General features: G+C 42.5%; 1 protein-coding gene across 1 annotated transcript in view; it reads right to left on the bottom strand.

Moving 5' to 3' along the window:
- The window catches only part of ADGRD1 (adhesion G protein-coupled receptor D1), an 897,745-nt gene that overhangs the window by 332,453 nt on the left and 540,467 nt on the right, over positions 1 to 24,825 (bottom strand). The window contains exon 16 of the mRNA XM_082270985.1: positions 893 to 996. Coding sequence (XP_082127111.1) covers positions 893 to 996 — 104 coding nt within the window. The remainder of the gene's footprint in view (positions 1 to 892; positions 997 to 24,825) is intronic.

Here is a 24,825-nt window from a genome sequence, read left to right as displayed (position 1 = left end):
ACTAAAACTGGAGAGTGCAAAATCTGGTGCAGATGTAGATGGTAGCCAATCAGCTTCTAACTTCACAGTGTTCAATAGGCTTTGACAAAAAAACCTAGTAGCTGATTGATTTCCATGCAGAGCTGCACCAGATTTTGAACTCTCCAGTTTTAGTAAATCAACCCTTTTAAGTCTAGAACTTAGCTTGATTCACCTTTGGTCATGTTCTGCTTTTGTAAAGTACTGTTTGCCTTATGGCTTCATGATAGAATCTGTTCTGTTCAGGTTAGGTATCCTAGCATATGATTTGTCAGTCTATCATGTTGTCTATGTGCTTTTTTACCAGTGACAATTTACACATTTGTGTAAGGGACAGTTAACTGTGCTGTATTCACTACTCTTAACAAAACTACAAGCACCTGTAGCTGTATTTTACAGGTGTTGAGGAAGCAAATATAATACGTTTATTCTTATTTTATCTATGCTTCACTATTTACTTCTTTATCTTCCTTATCAGATGTGATTTTATGGTCTACCTAACACAAAAAGTGATTTGAAAACACCCCCTTTAATATGGCATGTGCTTTTTCCATCACACCAAGACAGCTGAAAAGAGATAATAAAAAAAGCAGCTCCACAACATGTGATGAGCGCAAATGGAAAACTCCTCTGATCAGGAAATTAAAGCAATTTGAGAAAAACCACCCAGCTGTTGCAAATATATAGGCAAAATCTAATTAAAGGGTTGGTGAGAATTAATGGCATTTATGATTGAAAGAATCCAAAAGTTAACATGCATTTGCTAGTCTGCAGTGTGAACGCACATAAATCTAACATAGTCTTTAAACAGTAATATTTGCTCGGCAGGGATCTAGAAGAAAAATAAAATAATAAAATGTGAAAAATTACTCACGACAGTATAGCAAATGTGACCAGTGTAATTGCCAGGCAGAAAATGGACAGGGAGCAGCCAATGTAACTGATGGAGGACAACGCCACCTTGTGGGATCTGGAGAGCTGTGCGTGCGAAACAACACGAGAGAAAAAAAAAACACTTATTAACATCATTAATTCCAGTTTATGCTTTTTGGCATTTTGACAAGTTTATCAATTTAACCTTAGCACTCAACTAGCACTAATTGTGTTTCCATGCATGCATTGTTATAGATATGCCATCACATCACGTCTTGCACTGCATCCCCGGGTAATTCGTGTATGCAAAGAGACAGAAATGATGAGGATGAACAAAACAGCCCCAAGTCATGCAGTATTTTCTTTTCACGACAAACATTGTTCCATGTGCCCACAGCAAAAATATGCCTTGCACTAGGCTTCCGGGTTGCTGCCTTTAAATGTCATAAACTGAAAGCTGTTTGCCTTCGAAGCTTTTTCCATCAAGTGACAAAATGAAGACATACGTATATTCTCTATATTTTACTATCATTTTTCCTAACCTTAAATATTTAGAGAACTCCTGTTTAATGAAGACATCTGTCTAAGTGTTTTTTCCTTATTTCTATTGAGCAGCAGTGATGAGCTTGGACATGTTCAGACTAGGTTCCAAACCCACATGTGTGAGCCTACCAGGTAGTCATCACCTGTATAGACTCACTATCTGCCACAGAGCCATTCCCTTCGCTGTAACTACAAGTACACCTGTCTCTTGTATACGAGCTGCTGCAGAACAAGGAACAGCCCAATTGCACAATTGACCCGTATAGGTGGCGGTTTCCCGGCAAGCTCCCCCACGTGGGTTTGGATTCTAGTCTGAACATACCTCATCTCTATTCAGGAGATAATATACGTTCTAGTGCAGTGCACCTTGAATATTCTTTTGGTGTCCAACCCCTCCCATCTCACAACATCATGCTGATAGCACAGATGCAAACAAATTTCAGCAGAATTGTTTTTCAAAAGAGTTTACATGTATTAATACATAACTCCTTTTTGCTTTGGGGTGTATATGGGTTAGAATCTCTTTCAGGTTTCTATTGCTCTCTGAGGTCTATTTAAGGAGATTTCTCCTCACTTCCTGGTTTGGTAACAGTACTACTTGGTATGGGAGCCAACCTGTACACTGCCTGATTGTTGACAAGCTATGGTCAATTACTTGAGCCATGAGTGCTTAGCTTTAGACATGAAAGACCCTAGCGGGACAGTATTCTGTAATTACACTGCCCTAGGTCCTTATCAGTGATGATGTCCCCTTGTATAAGCACCGACCTCTTATGGTTCTTATTTAACAAAGTCATGGCTAGTAGTATTTAGCCCCATTCAAATGGATATCTCTGTTAAGATCTCACTCTAGCCCACTGTCTGCCACTGTCTGCTTGATACGAACACTAATTATGGTCTCACTAGCAGTGGAGTCTCTTCAGGAAAAGGAATTTCAACAATGATATCAGCAAAAGTAGACTGGCTGGTGTGAATTACCAGTTCTCTGAAACTAAAATCGGCAGACTTAGTTAAGTAAAGCTTCAATGGGTATTTAAAAAAATAATCCACAAGAGGGGTGGGGGGAAGCTAGGGTTGGAAGGCACTCTAGGTTTAGCCCCTAGATGGGCTTTAAAGATGTTTCACTACTTATCTACGGGTGTACTCACACTGGCAGTTTTAACCATACCTGGGTACAATCCACACCCTTGGTCCAATTTGCTTGTGTAGTAGTAGTGAAGCATGTCCCGGGTTGGTTAAGCATACCGTGCCCCGGACTATTTAGAAAAGGTGGTCCCAGGCATGATTCACTTGTGATCTGGTACAGTTTGCGTCAGTGTGAGCACAAACCATGCCTGAGCACAGAACTCTTTCCATAGATCATAGAGCATGGAAGCAGGGATCAGTGTGGTCTGACTGGCAAATGGCATAATGATGTAAGCATGTCTAGGAATACTTCCTTATAGCACAGGGTAAATGCAGATTACTAGCGGCACAAACTCAAGCACCGTTTGGATCAACTTTGCCCAATGTGTGTACATCCTAAGTAGCTTTCTCAGTTTTAAGTGATTAAGTGTAGCCACCCAGTGACAAAAAGTGTGTTATTCACAGAATCATCAGGTGAAAACAAAGAAAAAAAAAGGATGAAAAAAACTAAAGCAGCTGCCACATTTAGGAACTAGTAACAAAATGGAGGAACTGGAAACTGGAACCGCTATTACACGAGGAGTACATCGACTTTGTGGGAATAACAGAAACTTGGTTTGACGGCTCACACGACTGGCTGGCAAATATACAGGGATATTCCTTGTATAGGAAGGACAGGGAAGGTAAAAGAGGGGGAGGGGTATGTCTCTATATCAAAAATGATTTAAGGGCTGTATAGAGAATTGACATTGTGGATGAGACGAGGGGGGAGGTGAAATCCATGTGGGTAGGACTCCACAGGGAAGAAGTAAGTGGAAAATTAATAGTGGGGTATGTTATAGTCACCCCAACCTGAAGGAGGAGGAGCTGGACTTTCTATCACAATTAGGAATGGCGGTGAAGCAGGGAAATGTCATTATAATGGGGGAATTTAATTATCCCGATATGGACTGGGCAGAGGGGACAGCTCACTCATTAAAGGCCCGTCATTTCTTGAATGTCTTATAGGACAACTTCATGTCTCATTTGGTGGATTCTCCTACTAGAAAGAATGCATTGCTAGATTTATTAATTAGGAATGATCCAAGTCTGATCTTAGATGTGCCAATACGGGACAACTTGGGAATCTAGTGATCACAGGATTATCACATTTAGCGTAAATCAAAGGAAAAGAAGGTACGAGGGGAGCAGAAGAACCCTAAACTTCAGAAGAGCAAACTTTTATGAACTGTGCTCAATACTAGGGAGCATCAATTGGGACCTAACCCTAGAAACATTGAACACGGAGAAAAAATGGGAATGCTTTAGGAACACATTAAACAAAGGTATCACACAGAGCATTTCAATGGGAAATAAATATAGAGGAGCCAAGGTCAAACCTTGGTGGCTAAACCGTAAAGTAAGAATTCTTATTAGAGAAAATAAATGGCCTTTAAGAAATATAAAGAGGATGGGGCATTGTCAGCTTTCCAGCAATACAAGGAATGTAGCAAGAAATGTAAGAACAAGATCAGGGCGGCTAAAAAAGACTATGAGAGTAACATAGCAGAGGAGAGTAAACAAAATCCCAAGGAGTTCTTTAGATATATTAACAGTAAAAAAGCGAGGTCAGAGCACGTTGCACACATAAAAAAAGATGAAGGGAGGATGGTTACAGATGACACAGAGAAGGCAACTGTACTAAACGATTTCTTCTCCTCAGTTTTTACTCAGGAAAAGGAGGGGTATACTCACCACGACAGTATTGTTAGCAGCACATCACAGGACGTACCGCTGTGGCTAACAGAAGCTGGAATCAAGGAAAGACTTGATAAGCTTAACACAAATAAATCACCAGGACCAGATGGCTTACACCCGAGAGTCCTCAAAGAACTCAGTCGGATTATAGCTAGAAGATTGTTCCTAATCTTTGCGGACAGCATACTGACAGGAACTGTACTAGTTGACTGGAGAAAAGCAAATGTGGTACCAATATTCAAAAAATGGCAGAGACATATTCTGGGGAACTACAGGCCCATCAGCCTGACATCAATAGTAGGTAAATTATTAGAGGGGATGATAAGGGGCTATATCCAAGAATCTGCTGAAGAAAACAGTATCATTAGTTGTAATCAGCATGGGTTTACAAAGGGACATTCTTGCCAGACCAATCTGTTAACATTCTATGAGGAGATGAGTGCGATCTAGATAGGGGAAGGCCTGTGGATGTGATGTATTTGGATTTTGCAAAGACATTCGATACAGTTCCCCATAAACACTAAATCTACAAGCTAAGGTCTGCAGGCATCAACCATAAAGTTTGTTCTTGGATAGAAAACTGGTTACAGGGACACATCCAAAGAGTGGTGATAAAAAACGTGTACTCAGACTGGTCCTGGGACCAATTTTGGTGAATTTATTCATAAATGAAATAGGATGGGATACATAGCTCAATCTCAGTTTTCACACATGACACAAAAATAGGCAGGGCAATAACTTCACATCAGGATAAGGAAAACTTACAGAATGACCTGAACAAATTAATGGAGTGGGAAACTACATGGTAAATGAGGTTTAATGTGGAGAAGTGTAGAGTAAAGCATGTGGGGGCTAAAAACATAAACGCAAACCACTCACTAGGGGAGGAACCTATGGGGGAATCAAGGATGGAAAAAGATCTGGGGGTACTAGTGGAAGACAGACTGAGCAGTAGCATGCAATGTCAAGCTGCAGCTACCAAAGCCAGCAGAATTAGCATGCATACAAATGGGGATATACTCGTGTGATAAAATTATATTCCTGACACTTTACAAAACTCTGGTCTGGCCACATCTGGAGTATTCTGTCCAGTTCTGGTCACCAATCCTCAGAAGGGATGTGCTGGAGCTGGAGAGAGTCCAAAGAAGGACAACAAAATGAATTAGGGGATTGGAGGACCTTAATATGAGGAGTGAATACAATGGCAAAAAATGTATTCTCGCCCGAGAAGGAATGCCTGAGAGGGGACATGATAGCAATTTACAAATACCTCAATGGTGATCCCAGCATAGGAAAAAAACTATTCAGTCTTAGGGAGTGTAAGAGGGCACGTGGCCACACAATGAGATTGGAGGAGAAACGGTTTAACCTTAAGCTGCATAGGGGGTTTTTCACTGTCAGGGCGGTAAGAATGTGGAACTCTCTTCCACAATTGGTGGAATCAGCGGGGAGTATTGATACTTTTAAAATACTCTTGGACATGCATCTCAAAGAACACAATATACAGGGATATAGGAAATGATTATCATAACTGACACACACGCACACACCTACACAGGTTGAACTGGATAGACTATTGTCTTTATTCAACCTTAATTACTACGTAACTATGTAAGTATGTAAGTTGCAATATACTGTATTCTTGATTTTGGGTTTACATGTGCTTTAGGAACTGTTTCCCTCCAAAAACTGAAAGCTGATATTTATAATGTGGTGTGAGGGCCTAATATTACTGAAAGGTTTCTATGAAGTAAAAGATCAACAAACAAAAGGCCTATCTCCAGCTAAAAAGCAGTAATAAACCCAAAGTGGAAACTGGTTATATTGCAGCTTACCAATTCTTAGATGGGATTCTACAGAAGTGGAAAAATAATGAACCTGCTGGCAATATCAATATGTTATATTCCATTATGAGATACCAGGGTTACATCACTGTGAAGAGCCAAGTGCACAGTGTTCTGCAGTTCTTGCATTTCCAGACAATTAAAGTAATTACTGGTCAAAATTAAAAATGACATATCATATAGTCTGTCATTAGCACTGATACAGCACAATTCTTTCTTATACATTGAAACATTTTCTAAAATATTCATGGTATTATATATAATTATTTAGACAATGTGTATCAAAAAATATTATATAACTCAGTGTTTCTAAACCTTTTTTTTTTTTTTTTTTTTTAGTCAAGGCACCTTTTACATTTATGCACAGTCCAAGGCACCCCATTCTAAAATGTAAAATACTAATCTAATACTAACTAATTGGTTTTACCTAATACAGTGAAATTCACACATGTAGGACAACCAACATTAGAGTTGATTTATTCCTCCTAGGTAAATTTACCTGTACACATTGGTACTGACTAGTATTCCAGCATAGTATTCCAGCATTTCTCTTCTCTCCCAGTTTTTCTCCCTGATTCAGGTGCGACCCCAGTGTTGACAGAGGGGGACAAGGGAGGGACAAACAATGACATCCTCCTGACATCATTATTACTTATGACATCATCAGTTGTTAAGATGCCGGTGACTGGTCCGCATGGTGCTAAAGGTTGTAATGGTCCACAATAAAAACCTGTGGCTTTGTGTAATAAAAAAAGAAGTTTTGATCCACCTGCCAGCTTGTTGACAATTTGAGGGTTAATTGGGGCACTTTTCAGGCATTTTGCCAAGAACCCAGAAGGCACCTCAAAGGCATGTATTGCATGCAACATAGGTGATATTAAATAAAACCGGGAATAAAGAAATGCCTAAAATATGTTGAACTGACAGACTACAAATTAAGAAAACATGCTATAAACAAATTGACTTTGTATATTTCTAAGGCAAATAATATCACATAGACAATTCTATATAATCCAGTTGTTGCCACTGCACACATATCAGAGCTAAAAAATTGGCCCATATGCGTAGAAAAGACTGTAGTACATACAGTATAATCCAAAAGAGAGAGTGGCACTCACGGGTGTTCAAAAGTGAACGCACAGGGAAGATTGTATTTCAACGTTTTGATGAGGCACAAGCTCGTCTTCCTGAGGATAACAAACATATAAAGCAACACACCATATATACCCTAAAACCCCCCCTATCATTACCATCAACATGTGATGAAATCAACAAGTGCAAATGTCAAAGCTCCAACTAAAAATAATAATGGGCATATGTCCAAATTTGGGAGAACAGAAAAACAACAACAAAAGTACATACAAAATAGACATAAATAAAGTTTGGGGCCAAATCCAGGCACTAAAGACAAAAGTCAGACTTGATTTGTGATTTGTGTAAAAAAAAAAAAAAAAAATTGTAATAATTGTAGTTGTAAAGGCTGTAGATAATGTTGAAGATTGTATGAATGAAGATATAGGCCATCAAGGGGAAGAATGATCCACTAGTAAAAGTAGGGAATTCTTTTAAGTGAGAATCAAGGTCAGCCTGATGACAAAGTGCCCGGGTCACCAGGGCCAAGAAAAACTCCTAATGTAACAGCCACATACTGTACACACCTTGAGATCACTATCACCAATCATATTCCAGTAAAGCTGCAAATCAAAGAGGCAGTCAGAGGCAGTCAGTCAATCATATGGTGCAGAATCTTGTTGTGATGAGTCAAATCACAAGAAGCAATGGTAACTCAATAGTTCATTGAGACCTTTTGGTCCCGCAGTTTATAATTCATAGATCCAGCAACATTCAAGCTGCAGTAATAGGAGATGGTGATCTCCACCTCTAGTCAGCGAGGGAACATGGTCAGTCACCATGCATTTGAGGTTGGGTAGTGGATGGCTTAGTTCAAGGAAATGACATGCAGCCGGCTGCATAGAGGATTTTGAAGACAAGGCCTTTTCGCGATAGGAATAAGCATTCATAATTTTTATATAATAAAATGAAATTATAGAAGGCTATTTACAAGAAAAGACAATTGCATCCTGTGCTAATTTATAACTTTCTATGTCTTGCCTGATTTTTAAAGATTCAGTGAACATTTACTGAAAGTTTCCCTCGGAGCCCCTGCAAATTCACTGCACATTTGTCATTTATCTAAGCAAAATGCTTCTATCATGCATTAAAATGCAATAGACATTATACATTCGGCTTGTGTCCATGGGCAAATGCAGTTTTTGACCTTCATGTTAGACTCTTCTGGTCTGCGTTTGATATTTGTCTAAGCTGCATTAACCCACTTTAAGCTACTTTTGTATTCCCACTAACTTGTATGGGAAGACACAAACAGAAGTCCTTAAATATCTGCATTGCACCATCATGCTATGATAACAGTTGGCATAGGACCTCCAACTCCTGCTATGTTCTTGACTGTCCTCTCTCAGGTGGCTCAGCACAGTACTCCACCTAGGCTTGTCAGTTAAATAGACTTCTATTGGGTGCTGACGATCTGTACATGAACTAAAGGACAGATCACAATACAAGCAGCCCGTAAAGGTATATGCAGCTGCCTAGTGCATGGAGATGACTAGCCTTAGCTCTTTTTTATAGGGACATGAGGACTTGGGTTCCCTTGCCATTGCCCATCTGGCTTTGCCTAAATGTCACTCTGTTTAGCATTTAAAAATTATGTCAACTGCCACTTCTTAGGATCCAGACCAGTAAATCAACAATGTCAATTGCTGAATTTTACAGTTTAAATATTAGTTAAAAATCCACCTGCTTCCAATTAGCATGTATGCCAACAGAGGAAAACGGAGTGAAATCTCAATACTCTATCTGTTCATTTCCATTTAACTCTTAAATTCTTGTATATTTCTACATGAAAGCAACTTTAAAATATTTTAAAGTGTTTTCTTTTAATTGATAAATCCAGCATGAATTATTAATAAAAAAAAGGAAAATCTGGCATTGATTAACATACAGCTCTCCAAAAATGTGATTCTTTCGAAGTCTGGTAACGTATTCCTCTGTGTAACAGATCTCTTTGAGCTCTTATATTATTCATGTAAATTCCTTCAAAGGGCTTTGTAAGCATTGTTCTGATTTGCATGAGAAATGAGAGCATGCATGTGGAGAAGCACCAGGGAAAGCTTGACAGCACACCTGCCACATAAACGTGTATCACTGTGTAACATCAGGGGCAAAATGTGTGCACAATTCTACCATCCACATAGAAATTGCTGATGTACAGTTTTTATTTTTAAAGCAAATGCTGTGAATGACAGAGTATGCCCTTGGCTCACTTTCACTATAAAATATGGATTGACTGAAGTTGAGAAATAACTAAAAAATATATATGTGTGAACGCATTTATTAACATAAAACATAGAATAAAAATATTTTGTTTTCAGATTTGTATTATAATATTTTATTATAAATAAAAGATACAAGCATGCATTTAAATATGTTGAAGTAGAACGACCGTATTCCTTACAAGTGGAGCTTTGTTTGCCTTAAACGTTAAAGTATACCTAAACTCAGGAACAAAAATGTAACAAACTGCCACTTACCTGTCCTTGAAGTGGTGTCTGTATTTTTTTTTTTTTGTTACCGACTTTTTATCATTATTTTTACCTGGTGATATTGCCAATAACACACTGTCAGTCCTATGGTGACAACACTCGCCCCCGTTCACATCAGGCCGATTTGACATATCAAATCACATGCCAAATTGGAGCCTATTTCCGGCAACAACACCGTCCAAAATCGGTGCGACGCCGACTTTGCGGCGCCGCACCGATTCCCAAAAGTAGCTTCCGCACTACTTTTGGGGTCTTCTGGGGTGATTTAATAGACTTCTGTGCATGAACCCGCACAGATGTCTCTCAAATCGCCTTTGAAGTCGGATTGAAATACTGGTTTGAAATCGTGTGAGTTCAGCTGAACTCGCATGATTCCAAACCCGCCCTGAGTGTGAATGTGGGCTAACTCACTGCTCTATATTTTTGAAGAATGAATTTTATCTCTCTAGAACAGGAATTAGAAATACAGAATTTGAGCTAAAGTATATATGCTGACTACCTTTAGGTATGAGATGGTTGTTTGGGTGGTCGTAAGCCTCAGGTAAGTGCAAGCGGCCACCAGTCTGTGGAACAGGGCTCAAAGTGGTCATCATTGTGAAGGGGGTAAAAGCTGACCATTAGTCTAGGATAAAATCTGTAAGTGGCAATCTTACAGTATGTGTGATGACTCGAAGGGGGGGGGGGAGAGAAATTTTGTGCAATGTGGACATTAGTCTTAGTGGTGTGGAAGAAAGAACACTCAGCATGGGAAAAACAGAGTGGGAAATCATAATTTTTTCAAAGAGTGAAGTGTGCTGCGTTCTTCAGTCAAAGAAAGGGAAGTGTGTATTTGGCTATACTTAGGAGTCTTCTGGTCAAAGTGATGTATGAGGTAGAGTGTCCATAAGTCAAAAAGGATGGGGTAGAGATTGGTTGAAGACTGTGACTGTTTTCATGTACCCTACTGTTTCCATACCTTCCCTCCAGACACTCCATTGTGCTGCAATGTTGGCAGCTTAAAAGGACAGTCCCTCTTTTAAAATTGTAATTTTGGTAGATGCTGGAAAGTCTTGCCAATACTCTTGGTGACCTTTCTGCGCAAGGATTCCTACCCCTACTGTGGCCATCATGTGGGGATCCCAGCTCTCTTTGTTGGGTTTGCTTTTTTTCTATTATACATGTCAAAAAAACAACTACCACTGCTCCCAAATGAACAAGAACATATTTGGAAACTATGGAAAGGAGATCTTCCTGCTTGACTATCCAAGACATAAAAGGCTAATTTTGAGCTCCATCTAAACCAAAATTACATTTTTAGGTATACAGTTCTTTTAATATGTTTATGAAAAATAGAATGATTGTACTTTAAATAGCATTGTCAACATATTCGATTTTTAACTGAGAATTAGACTGATGTGAATAATAAGGTATATAATATATTGTATGGAAGTGATAAAACATGAAAATAATTAAACATTGCTTTAGAGGGTTGGATACTGTCCTCTTGATCAGCCATTGCATGACATTTATGGCAAGCTTTACTCCTAGCTACAGGTATAGAAGTCCACTATCTTTACTAAGTGTAGTGTTTTATCTTGAAAATGCATTTCCAAAATAAATACAAGCACAGCAGAAGAGACCTGGTATTATCCTGCATTGTTTATCTCGGTGTTTTATGGCAGGTTTTTAAAGTTACTTTTTTTATACAGGTAATGCATAATATATTTTTATAAAGATACACGTATACAAAGACTTGCTCCTAGACATACAGTATACGGGTGCTATATATTTTACCATTAGATAAGTAACCCTATAATTTATTCAATGGACAGGAAAGGTTTGTTCGTGAACAAGAAGCATTGGTATCATAGATCTCTCCTGTAATGACTGACAAGAAGATGTTTTTTCACAGTACCTGGATTGTTATGAAGTAGATTGTCTTTTAGAAGCAATGGTCTTTGTATTCTTTATGGAGGAATGAGCGACCATTTTTGGCTTTTTACTGTGCATTATTTAATTTTCACCAAAAATACAAAGGTTTTCAAAGACCCTTAGCTAGGACTAAGACATAAAATCCCTCCAGGATATACAGAAATGTGACAACCTATTATAATAAAGTGTATGTAAACCCTAGCAATGAGGAAGGGTGCTCTGTAATCTTAAACCAATTCCTGTCAAGGTGACGATGCTGTTCCTCCATAGATACAGTGCAGAGACTTGAATGAACAATTTAAAAAATTGGCTCTGCTTGTAGTCTGGGAAAAGATGGTATTCTCCCTCCCCAGGAATACAATTCAAGAAGCTTAGTTACCTGATTTCAGAAAGTTGAATAAATGTAACCACTTGACCACTGGACATTTTTTGCTATTCAGCACTGTGCTACTTTAACTGGCAATTGTGCGGTCATGCAACACAGTGGGCACAATTCACTAAATGAATGAACAGTCACATGACCACTTAACGCATGCAATAATAAAAATGTGAATTCACTATTGCTCATATGCGGTATTTAGCGCAAATACCAAAAAATCGGATTTTTGTAAGATCTTACCGTAAAATCCTTTTCTCTTAAGCTCATTGACAGACGTAGTCTTCTTGATTCACAAGAACTGGGTTATGCTGCCCTCTACAGGAGTAGGACTAGGCAGAAAGAAAAAACGTTCTGGCTCCACCCTAGGGGCAGTCCCAGAGGGTATATCCTCTTCCTGTCTGCTACAGAGAATCAGTTCTGTCCCAAAGCAGCAACAGAGAATTTAACCCAACCCAACTCAATGATAGAGGGGCGGGTACTACGTCTGTCAATGAGCTTAAGAGAAAAGGATTTTACGGTAAGATCTTACAAAAATCCGATTTTCTCTGTCGCTCATTGACAGACGTAGTCTTCTTGATTCACAAGAACTGGGACATCCAGTAGCAGTGCCACAAATGAGGGGTGGGATTGACCGAAATCAAAATCCAAACTAGAAGGCCCAACCGGAGCCAACCAGAAGTATCAAAGGACTCATCGAGTAAACAGATGAGACCTACCCCACAAATCCTCGAGGTAGACCAACAGTCTCCTCAAACAGTGGCCTGCAGGAACCTTGCGGCCAGAAGAGGCATCTGACGATGCCATCACATAAACCTTATACAATATTGTAAAGGTATGAACCGACGACTAAACAGTCACCTTGAAAACCTGAACCACTGACGCCTGATGGCGGAGGGTCCAGGAAACGCTAGGCGCCCGAGTAGAATGCGCCTTAACAGGGAACGGGGGATCCCGATCCTTAGATAAAATAAGCCTATACCACCGTCTGTCTGATCCATCTAAAGATGGTCGCAGCAGAACAGGCAACCCCTTCTTAGGGCCATCCGTGATCACAAACTGTGAATCCGTCTTACAAATTGAATCCGTAGTATTCAAATATATCCTGATCGCCCAAACTACATCCAAGGAATGCCATGCAAATTCTCGAGGATGATTGGGCTAAGGACATAGGAAGGACAATACACTGTCCTCATTCAATGAAACTTTGAAACCACCTTAGGAAGGAAGGATGGATTCGGATGAAGAACAACCTTATCCCTATGAACCACCAGATCTGGGGAACAACAGGATAATGCAGCCAGTTCTGACACCCTGCGTGCAGAAGTGATAGCCACCAAGAAGACCACCTTCTGGGATAAAGTAAGCAAGGGAATCTCCCTGATATTTTCAAAGGGAGGTGTCTGAAGAACCGACAGCACCAAATTAAGATCCCAGGATGGTAACGGCGCGTGCACTGGCGGAGCCAGGTGTCGCACCCCCTGGATGAAATTCCGCACCAAGGAATGAGTAGACAAAGGCTTCTGAAAGAAGATAGCAAATGCTGAAACCAGACTCTTGATAACACTCAAGGCCAGCTTCTGCTCAACTCCCTGTTGCAGAAAAGCCAATATTCGGGCTACCGAATAAAGATGTAGATGGAACCCAAGGGATTCACACCACACAATATAAGACTTCCATGACGATGATAATCTTTCTGGAAGTCGCTTTCCTTGTTTTAACTAGAGTAGGAATAACTGAAGCTGACAATCCCTTGTCCTTCAGCACCTGGGTCTCAATAACCAGGCCGTTTAAAACCAGCGATCGTAAAGCAGGATGGAAGATCGGTCCCTGAGACAGTAGATCCTCCCTGAGAGGAAGTCTCCACGGGACGTCCGCCACCAGTCTGACCAAGTCGGCGTATCAAGCTCGACGAGGCCAGTCCGGAGCTGCCAGGATTACTGGAATTCCTTCCTCCTCTATCCTGCGAAGAAGTCTTGGCAGTAACCCAAGAGAAGGGAAGGCATACATTAGCTGGTATTGCCCCCACGGGGTGACCAGTGCGTCTGCGGTCTCTGCTAGAGGATCGCGGGAGCGAGCCACGAATCTCTGTACTTTTCTGTTGAATCGTGATGCCAACAGATCCACATCCGGGGTGCCCCAACGTAGGCACAACTGGTGGAAAACTTCTGGATGGAGGGACCATTCCCCCTGATCCAGAGTCTGACGGCTGAGATAATCTGCCTGCCAATTTTCCACCCCCGGAATGAACACCGCAGAGATAGCTGGAACAAATCGTTCTGCCCAGCGAAGAATGCAAGCCACTTCTTTGGCCGCTCGGACACTCTTGGTGCCCCCTTGGTGATTGACATAAGCCACGGCCGTGGCGTTGTCCAACTGGATCCGAACCGGGCTGCCCTGGAGCTGCTCGGTCCAGAGAATCAGACAAAGTCTGATCGCTCTCAGTTCCAATACATTTATCGGTAACCTGGATTCTTCCGGGGACCAAAGTCCCTGAACGGATAACTGACCGAGAATTCCTCCCCATCCGGATAGGCTGGCATCCGTGGTCACTATCGTCCAATATATTGGCAGAAATGACTTTCCCTGGCTGAGCATCGGAGACCGAAGCCACCAGACCAGAGACTCTCTGGTCTGTTTGCTCAATTGGATCCGATAGTCCAGGGACTCCGGATTCCGATTCCATCTGAGAAGAATCTCTTGCTGAAGAATTCGGGTATGGGACTGGGCAAATGGGACTGCTTCGAAGGAAGCCACCATCAACCCCAGAACCCTCATGCAAGTCCGAAGGGAAGACCAGCTGTTGGATAGTAACAACTGGACTGCTGATTGAATCTTTCGGAGTTTCCCTACCGGAAGGAAAACTCTTGTCCTGACTGTGTCTAGAATTAGACCCAGATATTCGAGCCTCTGGGTGGGAACCAGAAATGACTTTTGCTGGTTCACCAGCCACCCGAATTCCTGTAAAGAAATTATAGTAATTTCTATGTTTTGTAGCAGGGTCTGAGGAGACTCTGCATGAAGCAGGAGATCGTTTAGGTAACCTAGAATCGATATGCCTCTTTGGCGCAGTAGTGCCAACATTGGGGCCAACACCTTCGTGAAGACCCGAGGAGCCGTGGCGAAACCGAAAGGTAACGCCACAAACTGATAGTGGTTCTCTTCTACGGAAAAGCGTAGAAACCGCTGATATCCTGCGAAAAAATGGGAATGTGAAGATAGGCGTCCTTGATGTCTATGGACGCTAGGACATCCCCTGGATGCAGGAAGGCTGCTACTGTGCGAATGGATTCCATCTTGAATTTCCTTATGTCGAGAAAGGAATTGAGTGCCCTTAAGTCCAGAATTGGACGCACTTTGCCCTCTTTCCTGGGTATTGTAAATAGGTTTGAATAAAACCCTTGAAAACGTTCTGTCCAAGGAACGTGGACTACCACTCCTTGTTGTAGTAAATCCGTGACTGCTCTCCGCAGATCTTCTAAACGATCCGGGGATAGTCGGATATTGAAAGGGAAGAATCGCGCCGGTGGGAGAGATCGAAACTCGATCTTGTACCCTGACCTTATGCCTTCGCAAACCCACTTGTCCGGGATTCTGGAAAGCCATGGATCCGGGAACCGGCGAAGACGTCCCCCCACCCCAATTATGGGTGGGGGCGCACCTTCAGGCTTTGGACGATTTATCTTCAGGTCTGGAGGGGGCGGGCTTTTGCTTGCCCGACCAACGTCCCCTGAAGCCTCCTGAAGGAGCTTTGGAGGACTTAATTTTTTCACCCGCAGGACGAAAAAACTTTTTTGTGAGCAGAGAAAGAAGGCCCTCGTCTTTGACGAGTTCCTTTACCCTTAACATCTTGCAGTAAAAAGGTGCTCTTTCCACCCGTGAGATCCTTAATGATCTCATCTAAGTTGGCTCCAAATAGACGCTCTCCTAAAAAGGGGATATTAGCTAATGCTTTTTTGGAACCTTGGTCGGCTAACCAACCTTTTAGCCACAGTGTACGCCTGAGAACCACTGCTGAAACTGATGCTCGCGCCAATAATGGAGTGGCGTCTAACGCCGCATCACACACAAACTGTAACCCCTGTATCATTTGTTCCAACAAATCTGATACCGCCTGAGGGACCTCTTCTAAGTCCCGGCGTAACCACTTGGTCCATTCAGTTACAGTCTGCGAAACCAGACCAATAGCAATTATTGGTCTGAAAGCTGATCCAATCAAGGAAAACAAGGTGCGAGACATAGCTTCTATCTTGCGATCCACTGGATCTTTAAAAGACGGAGCGTCTTCTAAAGGAATAACCGTGGCTTATTCAATCTAGCAATTGGTGAATCCACCACAGGTGGTTCTGTCCATTTCTTAATGAGGGTTTCCTCAACGGATAACGCCAGTTAATGCGTTTAGAAATAGCAGAGGTGCGTTTTGGCAGACTCCATTCCTCTTTGATTGGATTGCCAAAAACATTTGGGCAATGGAAAAACCTTCGCCATTTTCATGCGTTTTTTAGTCCCAAAAGGGATTACAGTTTCAGCTATTTCCGACGGAATACCCTGTAATCTTAAGGTTTCTTGAACAGATACAATGAGTGCGTTTACCAACGCTTCCTCTCGGGCTATGGCTGATGCCGAAACATCCTCCTCACTGTCTGAAGAGACAGTACCCGAGACACCAATCCCAGATGAAGTACCTGCAACTGCAGAACTAGGCTCAGAGTCTGAATCCGAAGTTTCAGATAATAAGGGGTTAGGCGGGGGTCGCTTTCTTGCGCCCTGTCAATGACAAGCCACTTCCACCCGGGACACAAAAGTTTCCATAATAGCTGAAAATGATTCAACCATCAGTGGGGTGCTGGAGGATCCTGCAGACACCTCGAGGGGATCCGGTGGAGATACATGAGTGGCAGGGTCCATGTTAATTCAGGACACCTCTGCCAGAAAAAACAAAAAACTTTCTTTTTTTTTTTTTTTTTAAATAAAAAAAAAAATACCTCTTTTTTTTTTTTTTTTTTTTAATTTTTTTTTTATGTGTCTCCCCCTAGCGCAATAGCGCCCCTCAGAGTACCTGCTTCTCGATCCCCACAGAGAGAGAGAGGGACCCCCAAGGCTCACCACCCGATGCAGAGAAGTTACCAACCAACTGCAGTCAGCGTCTGTCTTTTACAGACTGGAAAGAGCTGTGTTCGTTTTCCCGGGTAGAAGGACGTGGCTCCGCCCCCTGTGTACACCTTCCGGCGTTCCCAGCTCTCCACGAGGTAGCTGGGCTCATCAAACATGGCCGCCCCCATACAGGAGACAATAGACTCCAAAAACATGGCGGCCGGCGTGACCTGAGGACATACATGCACCTGGTCTACGGCAAAATGGCGGCGGACCGCCAAAATCGTTTTTCCCAGCAAATCCACCTGCATCTCTGCTAAGTGGCGGTTTATCGATCTGCAGGAGGTACACTACAATTAAGGTAGGATTATACCTCCTATGTCTGCTGTAATACTACAGTCTGCTGGGTTGAGTGTTAGCTCTCAAACCAAGTCCACTTCCCACCAAACACATACTGTATTTACAAGGGGGACTTTTAGTGTCAGATATATACTGACCATGTATGGAGGGGCCCATAATTCATACTGCCTCATAACGAGGAAAAAAGGGAACGTTTACTCACCATACCGAACCGACAGGCACCCTCTCTTCACAATACCCTCTCCACCGGGGTGGGGGGTTGTGGACCACTCCGGACGCCTCGACTCTGAGGTTCCTGGCGTCCAAGCGAGACGTTTAACTCGCAAGGTCAGTCCCTCCAATGGGACTCCGTCGCGGCCGACCCAGCGCGGAGCTCTGGTCTGCACGCGCTCGTAGGCAGAAACCGGGGTGACCACTGGATCTCAACATCCAGCCCGTCGCCCGGCCCCGCATACTTACTTGAATGTGTCGCGGCCGACCAAGCGCAATGCAATGGTCTGCGCGCGCTCGTAGGCCGGCTGGGGTGACCACTAGTGTCGCCCAGTCCGGCGTTTTTGCTTGAAGATCTCACAGGAAAAAAACACTGGAGAAAACTACCTAAAAAATATTTTTTCTAAAGAAAAAATCTTGCCAGGACCAAAAAGATCCCAGCAAGGAACTTAGGTCCTTACTCCTGACTAGACAGAAAAAAAACAGATTCTCTGTAGCAGACAGGAAGAGGATATACCCTCTGGGACTGCCCCTAGGGTGGAGCCAGAACGTTTTTTCTTTCTGCCTAGTCCTACTCCTGTAGAGGGCAGCATAACCCAGTTCTTGTGAATCAAGAAGACTACATCTGTCAATGAGCGACAGAGAAACACTTGTTAAATACCGCATAAATAAGGCATTAAATTTGCAGATGGAAGTCAATAAATAAATGCATGCAGTAATTAAGTACTGGTCCAAGCTTGCAATAACTATGCAATAACTTTGGCAATGGTCAGACCCCCAGTGATTGGTTAAAAAAAATAGGCAGAAAAGTGCAAGCTGTAGCAGGTGTCGGCTAGATTCCACTCATGAGTTCTCTCTGGAAGCTGGCAGACGACATAGTAAAGAAGATAGAACCCTTTGAATCCAGTATTCCAAAATTTAAAGTAATGCAGAAGAGGAGGAAGAGAAGATCTCAAGTGGTCTTTTTAAAGGAAAGAAGCTTTAAGGAGCACACACTGCTGGATAAATTCACATACGCTGATACCCTGCAGAAATTCCACACTAAGTACTAATCATAAAGCTGTATATGCAATTGTCATGTCTCCATCATTATATTGTCATGTTATTCTTATGAGAGTTTTCACAATGTGTAATTTACTGTGTAACCTACTGTTCATGTTGTACCAGCGCCATCTAGTGGCCATTCACATATTACATATTGGAACAATTTTTGTCCCAGCCCAGCTACCATAGCTTTCACCTATGAACTTTGGTGACATCATCTTCCCTCCATATCTTGTTTTCTACAGGAAATTCAGCTAGAGGAAACACAGCTAGTTGCATCCTCCCTCATCTTAGTTTATGGCGGCATCGCTGGTGTGTATACTCTTATGGATGCTTAACATTATCATCCTGTATCTATGTCTTGTGTAACTTACATCTTGTGCACATTTCTTGTATTTGCATTGCTATGTACAGTAATGTCTTATATGCATTGCCACATGTCAGTATACATTAGTAAGTGTATTCTCTTTTCTGTTCCACAGTTTTACCACTCTAATTTCACGTATTTCCTTGCAATAAAAGTTGAAGTTGGACCTTGCTCCTTTGTCAATGCATTGAAGGAAATCAGGGTTATACTGCCTGTCAATCTATGTACCCTCACACATAGGGAGGACAGAACAGTAAAACAGCGACCTCCTAACAAGCTAGAGACACAGTAAAGCTGCAGATTCTGCACAAGCTGATGCAAGACGCTGTGACCTCTCACAAGCTGCAGTGAAACAGCAACCGAGTACAGGTTGGACCACGTGATACTGAACCCCACACAGTGCAAGTGTGCAAACCTGCTACCATGTCAACAAGCAAGTCTGATCCATTGGAGACAAGGTCCCACACCTCAGCCAGTTCCAGAAGCTCAAAGAGGTCAGTGAGCAGCTCCACTATTGCCATTGCCCGCGCAAAGGCTGAAGCCGCCAAAATGCGAGCAGCATTTGCTGAACAAGAGAGACAATTGAAAATAGAGAAAGCACGCATGGAAGCAGTCCTAGCTGAACAACAGGCAACATTGGAAAAGCTAGAAGTGGAGAAGGAAGCTGCAGCCGCTATCGCAGAAGCAGAAGCTTTAGAAGAAGCAGCAAACTCCACAAGTGATAGACTCAGCAACATGCTTGGGCCTGAACCTGGTCATCCTGATAACATGAAACGCACTACAGACTACATACTGCAGCACTCTAAGTCAGGTGACAGTCTGCATTTAGGACCAGGAGCAGAGTCAACCCCTGCTAAAGAGCAGCAGAATCCTCACACACGGCAAGCAACTTCTGCTGACCATTCTCCTCATGTTAAGCAAGAGAGCAATTTTGCATACCATCATCCCTCAGTGCAACCTGAAGTAGATGGTGACTATTACAGCAACAAGTTGACACCAAAAAGCTATACCAGCCCGCCGGGACCTTTACACCACAACTTATCTCCGGGTCCATCAAGCAGAAATGAAGGTATGTCAGACTTCCTTAAATTCTTTGCCCGACGTGAGCTAATAACCAAGGGGCTCTCCAAGTTTAATGACAGACCTGAAGGCTATAGATCATGGCGATCATCATTCAAGAATACGATCAGAGATCTAGATCTGTCTGCAAGTGAAGAAGTTGATCTTCTAGTCAAGTGGCTAGGAAATGAGTCAGCAGAACATGCAAAGCGGATTAGAGACATTAACATTAACTATCCATTTAGAGGGCTGAACGCCATATGGGAGAGACTTGAAGAGTGTTATGGCTCACCAGAAGTAATAGAGAACACACTATTCCAAAGAATTCAAGATTTTCCCAAAATTCATAACAAAGGTTATCAAAAGCTTAGAGAACTAAACGATCTGCTGATGGAACTCCAAGTTGCCAAGGACGAAGGAGACTTGCAAGGTCTAGCATACTTAGATACGGCGCGTGGTGTCAACCCCATTGTACAAAAACTACCTATTAGTCTACAAGAGAAGTGGATCGCTCAAGGCTCCAAGTACAAACAGCAGTACAATGTCCAATTTCCTCCATTTTCATTCTTTGTGGACTTTGTGCACCAACAAGCAAAGACCAGAAATGATCCTAGCTTTGACTTCTCAATGTTTGACACCGCATACCCCAAACTAGGTAAACCTGTCTCACCTCGCAACCTGAAAGGTACACCTGTTGCAGTACACAAAACCAGTGTATCTCTTAAAGACTCCTCAATCAAAACTTACAGTACTACAGAGACTGAGAAGGTCCCAACAAAAGACCTGCACAGAGAGTGCCCTCTACATAAGAAACCACACTCATTGCTGAAATGCAGAGGATTTAGAGGAAAACCTCTCAGGGAACGCAAAACCTTCCTCAAGGAAAACCATATTTGCTACAGGTGTTGCGCATCTACCTCTCATCTCGCAAAAGACTGTACAGAGAACATTAAATGCTCAGAATGTGACAGTGGAGAGCATATTACAGCTTTACACCCTGGGCCACCTCCATGGACTCTCACACCTTCAGACCAGGCTGCAGAGCACGGCGGGGAGGAGAGAGATACAAAACCTCCTGAAGTGACACCCCAGTGCACCCAAGTCTGTGGAGAAGGTCTTAGTAACAAATCATGCTCTAAGATTTGTCTGGTTACAGTGTACCCCATTGGTCACAAAGAGAAAGCCATAAGGTTGTATGCCATCCTTGATGATCAAAGCAATAGATCTCTTGCTAGCTCAGCTTTCTTTGATATCTTCAGTATTAAAGGACATAACTCTTCATACTCACTTAAAACTTGCACAGGTGTGAGTGAAGAAAAAGGCAGAAGAGCTACTGGTTACCAAATCGAATCCGTAAATGGGGAAGCATCCTTGCCTCTGCCTACCCTGATCGAATGTAACCAGATTCCAAACAATAGAGAAGAGATTCCTACACCTGAGGCTGCATCGCATCATTGGCATCTAAAACCCATAGCTCATCTCATTCCTGCACTTGATCCAGAGGCTCAAATAATACTCCTGCTGGGAAGAGACATCATAAGAGTCCACAAGGTGAGAGAACAGATAAACGGTCCTCACAATTCTCCATATGCTCAGAAGCTGGACCTAGGGTGGGTCATTATAGGTGATGTCTGCTTAGGAAATGTCCACAAGCCAACCACTGTAAATTCTTTTTACACGCATACATTGGAAAATGGACGTCCATCCCTCTTTCAGCCTTGCCCTAACAAATTCCTTGTAAGAGAGAAGCCTGCAGGTATGCTATATTCGGACTTTACTGAAATCCAGAACCCTTCTTGTGGTGAAGACCTAGACCACTTAGGATGCACAGTGTTCCAGAGGACAAAAGAAGATCACAAGATAGCTCCCTCCTTTGAAGATGAGACCTTTTTAAAAATAATGGAACAAGGAATTTTCAAGGATGAAACAAACACCTGGGTTGCACCACTTCCATTCAAAACTCGGAGACGCTGTCTCCCTAACAACAGGGATCAGGCCTTAAAACGCTTCTGTTCACTTAGACGCAATTTCCAGAAAAGACCAGAGATGATGGAACATTTCTTCTTATTTATGGGCAAGATATTTGAAAACAACCATGCAGAGGTAGCTCCACCTCTGAAAGAAAAAGAAGAATGCTGGTATCTGCCAATCTTTGGTGTTTATCACCCTAAGAAGCCAGGTCAAATCCGAGTGGTGTTTGACTCCAGCTCACAATATCAGGGAGTCTCCCTCAACAATGTTCTTTTGACAGGACCAGACCTCAATAACTCTCTTCTAGGTGTCCTCATCAGATTCCGTAAAGAATCCATCGCTATAGTTGCTGACATACAACAAATGTTCTATTGTTTCCAAGTTACAGAGGAGCACAGAAACTTCCTGAGATTCTTCTGGTTCAGAGACAATGACCCCACCAAGGACATCATAGAATACCGCATGAAGGTACACGTTTTTGGCAACAGCCCATCTCCTGCAGTCGCAATATATGGACTCAGACTCTCTGCCCGAGAAGGTGAAAAAGACTATGGACAGGATGTTAAGAAGTTTGTTGAAAGGGACTTTTATGTTGATGATGGTCTAAAGTCACTTCCCTCACCAGAAGCTGCAATCAGCCTACTCAAGAGGACTCAGACTATGCTTTCATGTTCAAACCTCAGATTGCATAAGATAGCTTCAAACAGTAAAGTTGTTATGGAAGCTTTTCCTACTCAAGATCACGCCAACGACTTGAAAGACCTAGACTTGGCTACAGACACAATACCCATGCAGCGCAGCCTGGGGCTCAGCTGGGATCTCAAGTCTGACACCTTTACCTTTCAGGTCAACCAAGAGGAAAGGCCCTTCTCACGACGTGGTGTCTTATCTACAATCAACAGTCTGTATGACCCACTTGGGTTTGCAGCACCCGTGATCATCCAAGGTAAGACTCTGCTCAGAGAGTTAACCACAGATACATGTGATTGGGATTCTCCACTTTCCTCAGAGAAAGAGGCACTATGGATAACATGGAGAGACTCTTTAAAGTCATTATCTAACCTACACATACCTAGGTCATATACCCACCTCTCTCCAGCAGAGGTTCAGTCTAGGCAACTGTTCATCTTTTGTGATGCTTCAGTAAAAGCAATTGCTGCTGTCGCTTACCTCAAAACAATAGTCAATAAAGGTCAAGTTCAAATTGGCTTTGTAATGGGCAAGGCGAAGCTGGCACCATGTCCTGAGCTCACCATACCAAGGTTGGAACTTTGTGCTGCTGTTCTGGCAGTAGAACTAGCAGAGCTTATTGTGTCAGAAATAGACATACAACTTGAAAATACAGTGTTTCATACAGACAGCAAAGTAGTGTTGGGCTACATTTACAATGAGACTAGGAGATTCTATGTCTATGTACACAACAGAGTGCAAAGAATTAGGAGGTCAACACAGCCTACCCAGTGGCGCTATGTACCAACTGACCAAAACCCGGCAGATCATGCCACAAGAGCTGTTCCTGCAGCCCACCTCAAAGACTCTACCTGGCTCACAGGGCCAACATTCCTCTACAGACCAGTAGTGGACACTCTTGAGGAAGATACATTTGAGTTGTCAGAGCCGAATTCTGATGCAGAGATTCGTCCTCACGTTTCTGTACTCACCACAACAGTTTCTAACAGACATCTTGGATCTGAACGATTCAACAAGTTTTCCACATGGAAATCGTTAAACAGAGCATTAGCTGGTTTGATCCACATAGCCAGATCTTTTAGAGCCACATCTACAAGATCAGAACATTGTAAAGGTTGGCATTACTGTCATAAAGCCTATACATTGGATGAACTCACACAGTCTAGAGACGTTATCATCCGGTGTATCCAACAAGAAGTTTATGCTCAAGATCTTGAACACTTCCAAAAGCAAAAATGCGTTCCTAAAGACAGTTCCCTTAAGAGACTTGACCCATTTATAGATGATAATGGACTGTTGAGAGTTGGGGGACGTATTTCTAAGGCAAAACTTGAGAGTAAGGAATGTAACCCAATAATACTTCCAAACAGTCATATTGCATCGTTACTTGTGCAACACTACCATGAAAAGACCAAGCACCAGGGACGTTTGTTCACTGAAGGAGCTTTACGGACAGCTGGATTCTGGATAGTGGGAGCAAAAAGACTTGTGAGTAGTCTAATTTTCAAATGTATCACTTGCAAAAGACTACGTGGTATATTTCAGTCACAGAAAATGGCTAATCTTCCTGCCGACCGACTCAGTACAGACCCTCCCTTTACAAATGTTGGTCTTGATGTGTTTGGCCCTTGGTCTGTCACTACACGACACACCAGAGGAGGTCGTGCAAACAGCAAACGCTGGGCAGTCATATTCACCTGCATGAGTATTAGGGCTGTGCATATAGAAGTCATTGAGTCTTTGGACACATCCAGCTTCATAAATGCTCTCAGACGTTTCATTTCTATTCGAGGCCCGGTCAAACAAATCCGCTCTGACAGAGGCACTAATTTTGTGGGAGCCTGTAAGGAACTGCAGATCCCCTCAAACATCGACAGTGACCATGTAGAGAGATATCTTGCTGACCAAGACTGTAAATGGACATTCAATTCCCCACACTCCTCTCACATGGGAGGCTCTTGGGAGCGTATGATTGGTATAGCC

The sequence above is a fragment of the Pelophylax lessonae genome (assembly GCF_965119305.1).
Source record: "Pelophylax lessonae genome assembly, chromosome: 1".
NCBI lineage: Eukaryota > Metazoa > Chordata > Amphibia > Anura > Ranidae > Pelophylax > Pelophylax lessonae.
The sequence above is the reverse complement of the archived record's forward strand: the minus strand, read 5'-3'. Positions and strand labels throughout refer to the sequence as shown.